Raw genomic sequence first — 13,176 nt, 5'->3', positions numbered from 1 at the left:
TGCTCAGAGCAGAAACCTGCTCCCCGTGGCCTCCCAGCGGCCTCCACTCCAAAACCCTGGAAACACCGGGCTCCCAGGCTTCATGCAACCGTGACGATTTGAGTTAATGCGCTTTGCCCGGCCGTATCTCCACATGATATATTCCTTACCCAGCACAGCGAGAAGTTTGAAGACTTAGTCGTATCTCAACCACAAAATGGAAGCCACAGAGTGTTTGATGGAATTTCTAAGTTAACCCGATAGTCACCTTTCTCTTTCATCTCATGGGTACAAATCTTTGCAGTGAATATGATGACGTTCGCGTGGCATGGTGCACACACTAGTCATGCATATTCAGGCGTTTTGGGACCCTGGCCTCCAGAGGCCATCACTCCACACTGCGGTGAGGCCCCAAACCAGCTGCTCTGACCCTGAAAATCAAAACTCTGGTGAATTCTGAGCCCCCGTTAATGGAGGTCACGTGCTAACCACATTCCCTTTATTCTTTTCTGTTGTGACTCTGAGAAATAGGACAGATTTTGGCTTTAACTATTTTGGAACATAGTTAAATCACACATTCAGGAGCTCTACTTCTAAAAGTATCTCAGACGCAGGAAATTTGAATTATCGTGCATTGTTTAATGTCACTGATTACCAGCACAGTTCCTGCTGCACCTCTCAGATTTACTCATCAATACGGAATGGTTTTCCAAGGTCTCATTTCATATGAGGCTCATCAGCACTTTTCACTAATGTATTTAAAGCCAAGAAATACATATTTCTAATGTCGGCATTTATTACCTGGAGAAGCCTGATCAAAATTTCTAAATCCAAAACAAAAAGGAAAGTGTTGTAATTTGGTTGTGATTCAATTTTCCTTTAGAGATTACCTCCTCTTGCCTAAAGCTCATCCTGCACACCATGCTGATGATTTTACCCAGTTTCCATCAAACACCGTGGAGAGCGCGCACTTGGACACGCGTACCGCCGTCGGTCACTGCGGTGCCCCCGCCATGCCCACCGGAGGCAGGGGTGATAAGGTGAAGCACACTCACCTTCCGGCTCCCCGCAGAGGGTGCACTGGGACTCTGCAAACAGAAGAGAGAGAGGCCATTACTAAGGGGTCTCAGGCTGCAGGCGCACACTTCACACCGGCCGCCGGAGGGACTGGGGCATCATCCAGCGGCGTCCACTGGCCCCACAGACACAGGTGGCCCTCTCAGTACTCGGCCAGCCAACCCCACGTCTGAGCAAATGTCTCTGTAAAGAAACCACCTAGCAAATACTTCCTACATTACATTTCAGTAAACTAACGCTGTCTGTCACAGGCACATGCACACATTAAATATGTTTTCATGACTATGTATGGCTCAACACAAATTACTTAGCTGAAATAAATGGTGTATTTTATCACCTAATTTAGTATCTAAGTCTTTACTTTGATTACAACTCTGTTATATCTGCTTTAGGCACAAATAGTCATGAGCAAAAGGATATTCTCCTTCAGTACAAACACTAAGCCTATAATCACTGACCATCCTCAGGACGCAGACCCATCCCTCTGTCAGACTCTGCAAGACAGACCAAGATGTTCGGGGGTCACGGCATTCACAGTCACGTCGGGAAATTACAACAATAAACACAAGAGCAATTGTTTCCAAGATTTGCGTTCTTCGTGGGAAAGAAGCAGATTTTGGGGCCAGGTCACTCTGGGCAGGCACCTTGCCCCTGGGGCTCTAGAATGGGGACACTGGCATCCTCCATGTGGGGACAGGAGGCTGAGTGACAAGTGGTTCAAGCAGCCCACCAGGCGGCCAGCACCGGGCACTCGGGGAGACGCCAGCCTCCTTCTCCCCCAGCCCCAAGAAGCAGCGAAGGGCTCACAGAAGAGACAGCATCCGGACTGAGTCCTGAAGGACAAGTAGGGCTTTCACTAGAGAGAAAGATAGGGCAGCAGCACCACAGTCAGAGCACGGGCATGGAAGAAGGCAGACAGCCAGGGACGAGGGAGGAGTCTGCCTGGAGGACGGGGCTGGCGGAGCCAATGTCTGACGCAGTGGGGGGTACATCGCAGACAGTTTGGGAAGGAAACCGAAAATCATAGAGGAGCTGAGATTTATTTTTAATATAAAATCAGAAGCCAAGGATGGTTTCTGAGGGGGAGGCGGGCAGTGTTAGATATTCTTTGGTGGGACTGCCTTGGTAGCCAGGAGGGGCCGGTCGGGGACAGGCGGGGAGTCCGTACGTCCATGCTCGCACCCAACCCAGCAGGTGCATGTGTGTTTGCGGGCAGAGGTGATGAGGGAGAGAGGGGCTTGACGGACATGCCAGAGAAGGCGGAATTGTCCTTTAAAGCAAACTGGACTCAGAACTCTTCTGACTTCTTGGAGACCAGGCTGTTTGTATCAGGGGTGGTAAATAGCTGCACTGCCCCCACCCCCCCACACAGACAGGCCATGAGGTGCCGTGTCCACTCTGGCTGTGGGGCAAGACGGACAGCACATCCACCTCCTGATGTGCTGAGGGGAGCCCAGAGCTGAACTACTCTGCATCGCAAGCGGGTGAGTCCAGAACACGGGGGAGTCAGAGACTTCGAAGGAGACAGCGTGACCGCGTGCACGGGGCTGGCTCCCTCTGCCACCATGCCAGACCACAGTCTAGGAAGCACACAGATGTGTTCCAGGACGGAGGCCTGGGGCCGGGCACCCACCAAAGTGGCATCCCTGCAACATTCGTAGAGGGCGCCCGCGACCAGTGCACAGGTAAAAGCTATACACACACACTCCACCCCCGAGTGAGGGTCTGTAGGAGACGGGAAATGAGGATCTCTTGCTCAGGTACAGAGCGACATCCCAGGAACTTCACTCCAGTTTCCAAGTTCCCCTGGGCTGGTCTGGGTTTCAGAAGGCACAGCACTCTCTACCTTCTCCATGGCTCACTATGGATACGATGCTGAGCATGCTCCAGGTAATGGTGGAAACCCCTTGCCACCTCCTCTGTGGATACGGCCACGGCCGCGGCTGGCATTAAGGGACCTGCAGGAGGCCACACAATAGAAGAGGAGCCTGATGTCCCCTGGCCCCAGCTCTCCTCACGATGACAGGACAGAGCAGAAACGGAACTCCTCCTGGGGACTTTGGGAGGCACATGTGTCTACGGGGAAGAAAGAGGTGACAGCTCAGGGCTCCCCAGTGGACCACAGAGCTGGAGAGGGGGACTAGGAGAGGGGGCCACCTGGGACCCAGGGCGGCCATGACTTCAGAGCCATGCACTTAGGAGAACCGGATTTACCTGTAAGTCCACCCTCAGCCAAGACCACTACCCCTCCCGCCCCTACAAGGGCTGTTGGAGCAGGAGGTAAATCAGAAACTGGTTTTCACCACTCATTGTGAAGTGCTAACCTGAATTTGCACTAAAAGCGACCCACAAACGTAGGACTTTCTCCATACATCTAATCCCGATCACAGGTTGGATATGTTTGGAATCATCCACAAAGTTCAAAGCACAGCGATTGCACAATAACACCAAGAGCGCAGGAACTGATACCCTCAGAGAGCTGAAATTCTGTGGGTTGAAGGTCACCAGGAGCCTGAGGAAAGGCGTCAGTTTGGCCCCTGGCATATTAACTTCTCCAGAGTCCAAGTCTTAGGCAAATGCCATTCCAGAGTCCACCATTAATGCTTCCAGGCCTTATCCTTAAATTATTTCCAGCAAGATCATAGGTGAGAAACTGTCATTCTCTGTATTCTGAGCCCAGGACACAAAGTGACTCACTCTGTATTTCCTGGAAAGGTCCATGGGAGCCTTCTGCCTGAGCTGCAGGGATGATCTGGGAAGGTTTTCCCGTCCTCCGCAGCACGCGCATCCTCGGGGAGCATCCTCGGGAAGCCCAACTCTGCCATGAGGTGAATGACCCCAGGAGCACCCGAAACTCCACATGCTTGGAGTCTGGAGTGCAGAAGAAGTGAAGATTTCGGTGAGGGAACCAACCGCCTGGCGCATGGAGGGCAGCTGGATCAAAGTGCTATTTCCCAATTTACATGGATCACAGATATGGTCATCCTCACAATCAGGAAGATATTCCCAGATGGCCTTTAAACCCAGACCAGTGACCGATGTTAATGGCGGCCTGCTGACCTCATGATGAGGACGTTTCCTCTGAACTCTTTAACTGTCCACACTGGAGTCTTCCCTCCCTGAGTGCACTGCAGCTGACACCCGGGCTCCCAGGTTCACTCTGTGCTGAAGCCCAAGGACAGATGCCCGCTCAAGGTTGGGGACGCTACCAGACATCAGGCAAAGCACTGTGAACGTACACATTCCCACCATTTATTTGCCTAAAACACATGGAAGCAGTTTCACAGAAAGGTGAGCTGCTGGACGTGAATCAGTACTTACCCAATGGTAGTGGGAGGAAAGTGCACGGCCCCGCAGTAATAACACGTCTGAGGACCAAAGGAGGCGTCCCCGGCAGTGGACCTCCAGCCAGACACCAAGCACAGGGCTGTGCATGTAATAACCGTCGGTCCTCAGAGTATCAGTGCACTAACGTCCCGCTTCAAATTCCCTTTGATCCGCTCAAGGGAGTTTGGACCCGCTGACGTGCTTGGTGCCATGCTAGTTCACGTAAGCAGAAATCTGTGCGACGCCCTTCCTCGTGGAGAGGCCAGCCCTGGCTGAGGTGACTGCAGGCTGAAGGAGACACAGCAGAGGGGCCGCAGAGCCGCACTCGTTGAAGAAGATGCACCGATGAGGAAAAGGGGAGCAGCGAGGCACTCATAGTGTCTGGTCTGAAGGCACAAGGGACCGCATCCGAGTTTTCTGGGGTGCAGGGAGGAGCCACGGCAAAGGGAGGAGCTCCGGTCCCTCGGCCCAAACTCCAGAGCGTCTGGACCACTTGGTGGCCATGGAGGGGAGGCCCCCTGAGCAGAGGCGGGAGGAGATGCAGCCCATCAGGCGACAAGAGTGGCCACGGTGAGGACAAAGACGCCATTACGTCAGCATTGTGATCAGCCTGCGTTCAGCCCTGTCCCAGGCTCCCCGTCCTGACGCACGAGTGTGACACTGAGCCCCACGGGAGCAGCGGGGTGTGGACAGCGCTGGGTGTCTCTCCTGTGAGCCAGCAGGTAAGCAGCTCCCCCGGGAGTGGGAGGCTGAGGCCCTGACGGTGGTGGTGGGGTTCTGGCCATTCCGTGGGCTTCCTCCCCTGCGGCCATGAGCCTGGGAGCCTGGCTGGCGCTTCCCCTTCTGGGCCTTGTTCCCTGTCCAACCTCATCGACAAGAGCGGGCGGGGCCTGGCTGGGAATGAGTGAAGTTGCGCGTATTCGACACAGCGTGGTGCCCGGTGCTGGGCTGGGGCTCCGTCAAGGGCAGTTCTGGTCTGTGCCCGTCCATGTTCCAGGACGGTGGCCATCCGCTGCCGCCTTCACGCCCTCCAGCAGCTTCCACACCTCCATGCCCACCCCGCTCCCACCCGTAGACTCCGTTACAGGGGTGCGGACATCTGTGGGCCTCGGCCTGACGGCATCTGATCGACACCAGACCATCTTCCCTGAGAAACACCCATTAAAAACACAGTCACAATGTACAAGGGAATAAAACCCGATACACTGTGAATTCATCATCATTAGCACGGAGTCTCATTTCAATTAGGAGAAGACTGCACTAATTTATGCTAATTGACATAAGACAGAGAATTCTGCCTGATTTTCTGTGCTCATAATCTATACCTGAACCAGACACAGCCTTGCAAGAATCAGCTTATTCCCCAAGCTCCAAACATGAACTGTGAAAGCCTACCCCGCTCTTCCCTTGGCATAAGGCATTACCCTATTTTAATCTTCCAGAGAAGACGGAATGGCTGCATCTCTGGTGTGAATCCATAGGCATTTTACGTGTGGGGGTTTCTCCAGCTCGCGGCAGGTATTTTTAGAGGTGGCTCTGGGCCTGGGTGGGAAGCACGCACACATGCAGCGACTCTCTTCCCTCCGGGGGGACGCTGGTCCCGCCTCCGTGAGTGCCGGGGTGGGGTGCTACTAACACCTGCAGGAGGAGACGCGGAAGCCCCCACCCCAGAGCCCACGGAGGAAGCAGCTGACACGCGCACAGCAGCTCCGGCCACTGGCCATGGCCAAGCTCGGCGGCCAGACTCCTGGCACGGCCGATTTCAAGATCCCTGGGAAGAGGAGCCACTTTCCCAAGGCCATGGAGGCGAAGAACATCAGCACTGATTCTGCAGTCAGGCTGGCTCCCAAGCCAGAAGGCGGCCAGGCCGGGCCGGCGCTCACTGGGGGCTGGGCCGACGGACAGACAAGGGGATGGCAGGCCCAGATCCGCAGCAGGGAGGCTGGCAGGGGGCGGTGGACTCAGACAGCCTGGTGTTGGGCTGCTGTGCCAGCCAGACTCGTTGGCCACTCCTTCCACCTGTCCTCCAAGTCTCAAAGCAGCAGGAGGCTTCCTGGCACTCATCACGGGGAAACGCTCCATTGTAAGAGCCACGGGAGGTGGAATGCGAAGCCATCCTTTGAATGGGGGGGGGCAGGGTCAGGCCTGCGGATGCCACGGAACCAGGGCACCACTGTCACCGGGAACTCTTCCCAAACCAGCAAGGAGCATGACAACCGTGACCCGCCTCAGAGATCCCAGCACAGGCACTCACCTGCCCACGCACTTAACAGGATAGGGAATCCCAACACGACGATTTCACAGACACAGGATAATGTGATGATGGGAGACTAGAGCTCTACTCACTGGCTCAAGTAACCTGACTATGTGTCGACTGAGGAATGACTTAACTAAGTCCTCATTTATTGATACTAGGGACTCTTAGATGCTAAAATGGAAAAAACTCATTCAAAAATAAAGAGAAAGAGGAAAACTGTCCACGGGTTTCTCATTTTTGAAAGTGTATTCTTTAATATTTATCCAAGACATGCTTCTATAGAGAGCCCACTGTGTGTCAGCATCGTGCCCGGTGATGTGCGCTGCTCGTACGAGGTTAAGATATGTTGGCACTGTACATTTATAAATGCAGAGCAAAGCCTAGAATGACCAACAGTGGATTTGTATCAGAGGTTATTCCTAGGGAGGTGTGGCAACAGGAGTGAACATATGGGTCGGGGCAAGGGGTATCAAATGAAGCTCTCAGTGAACATAGGCTAACTTTTAATTTGAAAAGCATTTTAAAAACACAAACAGCTTAAGTATAAAGGAAAACATATTTCTGGCACAAAGTAAGTCTCTAAATATTAGCTGTTAATATTACAATCCTCTGAGTTTGTCCTCATTCCAATTTTAAAATAAACAGGACACAATTTTACTATCTAGGAAAGAGGAATAGATTCTTCCCCTAGGGTTGTTCCAGAAGTAAATGAGATAATCATGTAAATGCCTTATCCCAAACCTAGCACATGCTGATCAATTGCCAAACGTTAGCAATTTAATAAGCATTTTCGCTGATTATTAGTCTATAAATATAAGAATCCCATCACATGGGCAGACACTGAGAGAGGCCTGTTACAATATGGGATGAGCTCTGCCCGAGGGAGGAGAAATGTGTTCCAGAAGCAAGCACAGTCCCAATGGAGCTGGGGGCACCTGCAGGGGCAGCGAGAGTGACCAGGCTCTGAAGGACAAGCAGGAGTCGTGTGGGTGGGGTATGGCCCTCTCGGGAAAGGTGTCCGCATAAATGTCTGGGGAAGAAGTTACACAAGTTCTGTTTCTAACCATTTTCAAAATATTTCACTAAGCAGAAGATTATTGGGTGCCATCCTTTCTCATCTTTTAACGTGCACACCAAAAATACAGAATAGCAGCAAAATGGTAGAAAATGTATTTGGGCTTCTTCAATACTTGAGAAACACGAAAGAGAAGAAATCACACAAGACACAAAATGGTCAGGCACCAAGCTGACTGCACTGGGCTCTACTGTCAGTGATGGATGGAGCTTAGCATCGTTCCCTCAATCAAATAATTGCACATAAGCAGAATTCTGACAAGTTTGTTTGATATAAAATCTGAAGATGTGAAGGCAAACTGAGAAATCAGGAGCTTTCATAGAGCGGTGGGCCATAGGGAACCAGATACAAAGGCCATGGACGGATGTCTGGAAACCATGGTTTGCTGGTCACAGGCATCTATCTATGATAGACCTCTGCTCAGGAACCATAACACATACAATTACAATTTCACAGTCAATACTAACGTGTGATGCTCAAATATCTCAGAGGACACCTCCCTTCCTCTGTCCCCTCTCCCTTGAGTACTGAGAATCTCCTGTGTTCCTAGCATCATTGGTGTGTGGGGGGACACAATCGTGACCAGAGCAGGAAAGCATCGCTGGGAAACATCCAACCGTCCACATCTGTGGGAGCAGCAGGTACACGGCAGACAGGAAGTCCTCCAGCTGCCCCGAAGCCCCGTCCCCTGGGAGCTCATCTCTCAGCCCCTCCCCTTTCCAGCTGTCAAATCCCTAAATGGCATATTGGACTCTGAAATGTTTCTGGGGAGCCAATTCACCTTCAGAGTAAGATTGACTTAAGAAAGTTAAATAATTGGGCGCCTGGGTGGCTCAGTTGGTTAGGCGACTGCCTTCGGCTCAGGTCATGATCCCGGAGTCCCAGGATCGAGTCCCACATCGGGCTCCCGGCTCAGTGGGGAGCCTGCTTCTCCCTCTGACCTTCTCCCCTCTCATGCTGTTTCTCTCTCTCAAATAAATAAATAAAATCTTTAAAAAAAAAAAGAAAGTTAAATAATTGATGGGAATCCCTGAGGAAAAACAGGGTCCCGAAATTATTCACTCAAATGTATGCTCACTGCCAGGCAGAGGTACGCCGGGACTGGGAGTTAGCCATAAAGTAAATGGCTCATCTGCGAGCAATCGATGGGTCACTCTATTCCAGGCCATTTTTGTCTATGAAATTCAAAGCTCCTTGTAGCTCCAATCTTATTAACTCCCATGACAACTCTATGTGAATGACCAGCATTATTAGTTCTTTCATTCAGTCAGAAGAGAAGCCTGCAGAAATGAAGTCACTGGCCAGGCACATAGGCAAGTTCATGGCCAGAACCAGGAAGTGATTTCCATTTGTTGGCATGTACCTGTTCTTGAAATACATCCGCGGCGCCCACGGATTCTGAACATGAGGTGCTCTTGGCATTTCTGCCCTCGCCATCCACAAAACACACACAAGCCGGTCTCCCTGTTAGTTCAGCCACTGTCCCGGAAACAGCAGGAAGGAGGCTTGTGTTAAGCCTGACTTCCAGGGTCCAAGGACCTGTCCCAGCTCAGCACCAACACCGTGGACCTCTGTCCTGAACACCAATGCCCCCAGGGTCCCGCTCAGGGCCCACATATATCTCACCTTCCCCAAGCCCAGATCCGACACCCAGTGTCTGAGTGGTCACTCTTGCCCAGCACACCAGGGCCTCCCGATGGGCTGTTCCTGAGGGTCGGCAGGGGTCCTCATGGCACACACACAACTGTGCTCCCTGAATTCACATGCTGAGGTCCTAACCCCCACACTTAGCTCACTGAGCATAATGCCTTCAAGATTTGTCCATGTGCAGCCTGTGTGTGAATTTCCTTCCTGCTGAAGGCTGAATAATGTCAGGCTGCACAGAGAGGCCACTATGTGTTTATCCGTTCACCCATCTGTGGACACTTGAATCACTTCCATGTTTTGGCTACTGTGAGTAATGCTGTGATGAACATAGTGTACAAATATCAGAATCGTTGCTTTCATTTCTGGGGGGCATATCCTCAACAGTGTGGTTGCTGGGTCATTTGTGCTATGGACTGAATGTTTGTGTCCACCCCCAAAAATTCATAAGCTGAGACCATACCCACAATGGGACAGTGTTAGGAGCTGGGACCTTTGGAAGGTGACAAAGTCATGAGGGTGGAGCCTCCAAGATGGGATCAGCACCCTTATCAAAGTGACCCCAGACAGCTGCCCTCCCTCTTTCCATCACATGAAGACAACTCAAGAGAGGTCCTCACCAGGAACAGACCACACTGGCACCTGGTCTCAGACTCCGGGGCTCCACAACCGTGAGACAATACATGTCTCTTGTTTATAAGCCCTCCCCCCCAGTCTATGGTACTTTGTTATAACACCCAAACTAAGACAGTCCTCCATAGGGCCACTAAAGTGACCCATCGAAAATGCATATATGATTCTACCACCAGTGACTTCCCCTGCCTGATAAGGCCATGTGGATCCTGCCCATTGCTCAAGCCCAAACTGGAAGAGCCTCCTAAATCCTACCAATTAAATCTGCAACATGGGAAGACAGATGGACCCATTGTTGGGTTTTCCTTTGATTTTGTATAGATTTTAGTTTTTAGAGGATGTTTTAACATCACAACCAAACTGAGTGGGAGGCGCAGGGACTTCGCTTAAAACCTTGCCTCCCATGCTACAGAGCCTCCCCCACCCCAGCAGCCCCACCAGGTGGTGCATTGGTCAAAACTGATGAACTGCATGAACTCATCGTTACCATCAGGGTCACTCTTGATGTTGTACTTTCTGTGGGTTTGGACAAACGTTTAATGTCTTGTATCCACCATCACAATGACTTGAATCTACGATCACAGGGTCATACAGAGTAGTTTGAATCTTCTGGATGTACTGGTTTTCACTCAGCATGGATGGTATATTTGGGTCCCTGTTATCTGATCATGATTCACAGAGTTAATCAAGGCAAAAATAGAGGGGTAGGTTTTGATGATTTCCTTTTGCTCCTACAACCAACTAATCATTAGTCCTCTCAAATTGCAACTCCAAGATTTATCATGAACCCACTCCATCCCTACTGCCAACACCATGTCCCAGAGCTATCCAACATCAACTCCACTTGGTGAGCCTCCTGGCTGCTCCCAGGTCCAGCACAGCGTCCAAGGTGGTGACTCTACAGCAAAAGTCAGATCGTGCCGCACCCTCTGGGAACCCTCTGGTCAGTTCCCCTCACACTTAAGAAAGCAGCTGAACTTCTCCCAGTGTCTGTGAGGCTCTGACCCCTGCTCCTTCTGACATTGGCACTTGCTACAAGGCTCTGTCCTCAACTCACTGAGGGAGAGGATTTGCACCTGCTGTTTCCTCTCCAGAATGTTCTTCCTTGAGACCTTCACACAGGGCTGCCTCCTCTGCCATGAGAAATACATCCTGAACAGACCCCTCCGCTGTCATTCTCTATCCCTCGCCCTATCTTCTGTTCAGCCTCAAACTCATTACTGATGTATTTGGGCACTTGGTTAAAGATTTAACATTCATCTCTTCCCCACCCAACAGAATATGAACACAGGCCAGCTTCCTATTTATTGTGTTCCTCTCTCTATCACCAGATTTAAAACAGCTCCTGGCACACAAGAGACACTCAATGAAGGGGGGTTCAATAAATCAGAATGCTCGTGATTCTTATCACCATAAGGAGTATCATCACCAAAATGCACAAAATGTACATGATGATAAGTACCAGGCTCCATTAGCAGCACCTGCTATGCCCCACTTTAGAAGATGCACCAGACATGGGCATGAGCTGAAACAGGAGGGTGGGAGACATTGGAATGAACATGGCTGTGGACCAGCTGCCAAGTGTGATGAGAAACAGAACCGGGGTGGGGCAGCCCCCACTCAGAGACCACTCAGTCTGCCACCATCTGAGAGCCTAGGAACACAACTATGCCATGCTGACCACTCAGGCACCTCTGCTGGGAACTCTGCTCTGCCTCACCTCTGGTACTCGCCCCTCCCCAAGAACCGGCCCTGGCCAGCAGTTCCAACCAGTGTGCCAGGCAGAACGAGCTACTTCTTCTTCTTTGGGTCATGGGATTCTTTACATGTGAGTCAGTGACTGGGGAGGTATTCTCCCCTCTCGACTGGGGGTATCCAGAGGCCAAGGATGGGTCTCCCCAGAACTTGTGCTCAGATAGATTTGAGCATCAGTACAATCTTTGAAAATAAAGACTCCCTCCCCCCTCCCCAAGGTTTATATTGTACTGTAAATAATTCCTATTTGTCAATCCAACATTATAATGTTGACATTCCTTATGTTTTCTGTGTCATACTGACTACATTCACATGAATATGTAGTCATTTGCCTGACTATTACTTACATAAGGATCTAGTTATAAATATACAAATCCATGTATGGATATATATATCATATACAAACACATTATTCATATACAAATATAAATACATAAAAACATATAATCATATGCATGCTTCTATTTATATGACTTACATCTACAAATCAGCACAAATATAGAGATAGACTTGTACATAGGAGTACATAAGTGTATGGAGTGTGTATCCTTCCAATGTGGAACGGCACATTCACAGGTGTTCATGTTTTGAAAAATAAGTGTGCGAACATATTCCATATAGATTTCTTTTTTTTTTAAAGATTTTATTTATTTGAGAGAGAGAGAGTGAGAGATAGAGAGCACGAGAGGGAAGAGGGTCAGAGGGAGAAGCAGACTCCCTGCTGAGCAGGGAGCCCGATGCGGGACTCGATCCCGGGACTCCAGGATCATGACCTGAGCCGAAGGCAGTCACTTAACCAACTGAGCCACCCAGGTGCCCCATATAGATTTCTGATCATCACAATAAATATTAGCCTCAGAGGACTTGACCTAATTTATTACCGTCAAACTAATGTAAATCTGTATGAAATAACAAAACACTAAACAGTGTGCAATACTATGATGACACAGGCAGACTGTGGACAGGTGCCTTACCACCAGCCCCACAGGTAATGGCAGATCCAAGCTACTTGTACTTCCCCAAGCCATAAATATTTCCACTGGGACCTTTTGTATCAAATATCCTTTCCCTGGCATCAGTGCGTCCTTGGTTTGTTCAAAAAGTGTCAGCAAAATATCACTTATTTTTAAGCCTTTCTTTGTTCGTGGCAAGGTATTCATTTATCATAGCAGGATTCACAAGAGTTGATAAGCAAGGTGTTATTTAGTACCATGGACAGAGGCTGTTATTTATTTGTCAAGTCTGAGATCATTTCTCATACTGCTGTACAGAAAGAACTCCAGTGTAAAATTTAAAACAATATTTGCTAGGTGGTGGCTGTCATACTTTAATTTTACTTGAATTTGTATTTTCCATTTTTTGGCCCATCATAACCTATTTCTTTTCCATTTCTGTCACTTGTAGACAGTGGATGAAGTTGAAAGGCAGT

The 13,176-nt window shown here is 50.1% G+C and overlaps 1 protein-coding gene across 1 annotated transcript in view; it reads right to left on the bottom strand.

Annotated features, from left to right (window-relative positions):
- The window catches only part of DLGAP2 (DLG associated protein 2), a 729,358-nt gene that overhangs the window by 364,275 nt on the left and 351,907 nt on the right, over positions 1-13,176 (bottom strand). The window contains exon 3 of the mRNA XM_073902242.1: positions 1,035-1,067. Within this exon, the coding sequence (XP_073758343.1) occupies positions 1,035-1,067 (33 nt within the window). The remainder of the gene's footprint in view (positions 1-1,034; positions 1,068-13,176) is intronic.

This window comes from Callorhinus ursinus, unplaced genomic scaffold, assembly GCF_003265705.2.
Source record: "Callorhinus ursinus isolate GAN/ISIS: 27379988/994484 unplaced genomic scaffold, GSC_fseal_2.0 scaffold17, whole genome shotgun sequence".
NCBI lineage: Eukaryota > Metazoa > Chordata > Mammalia > Carnivora > Otariidae > Callorhinus > Callorhinus ursinus.
The sequence above is the reverse complement of the archived record's forward strand: the minus strand, read 5'-3'. Positions and strand labels throughout refer to the sequence as shown.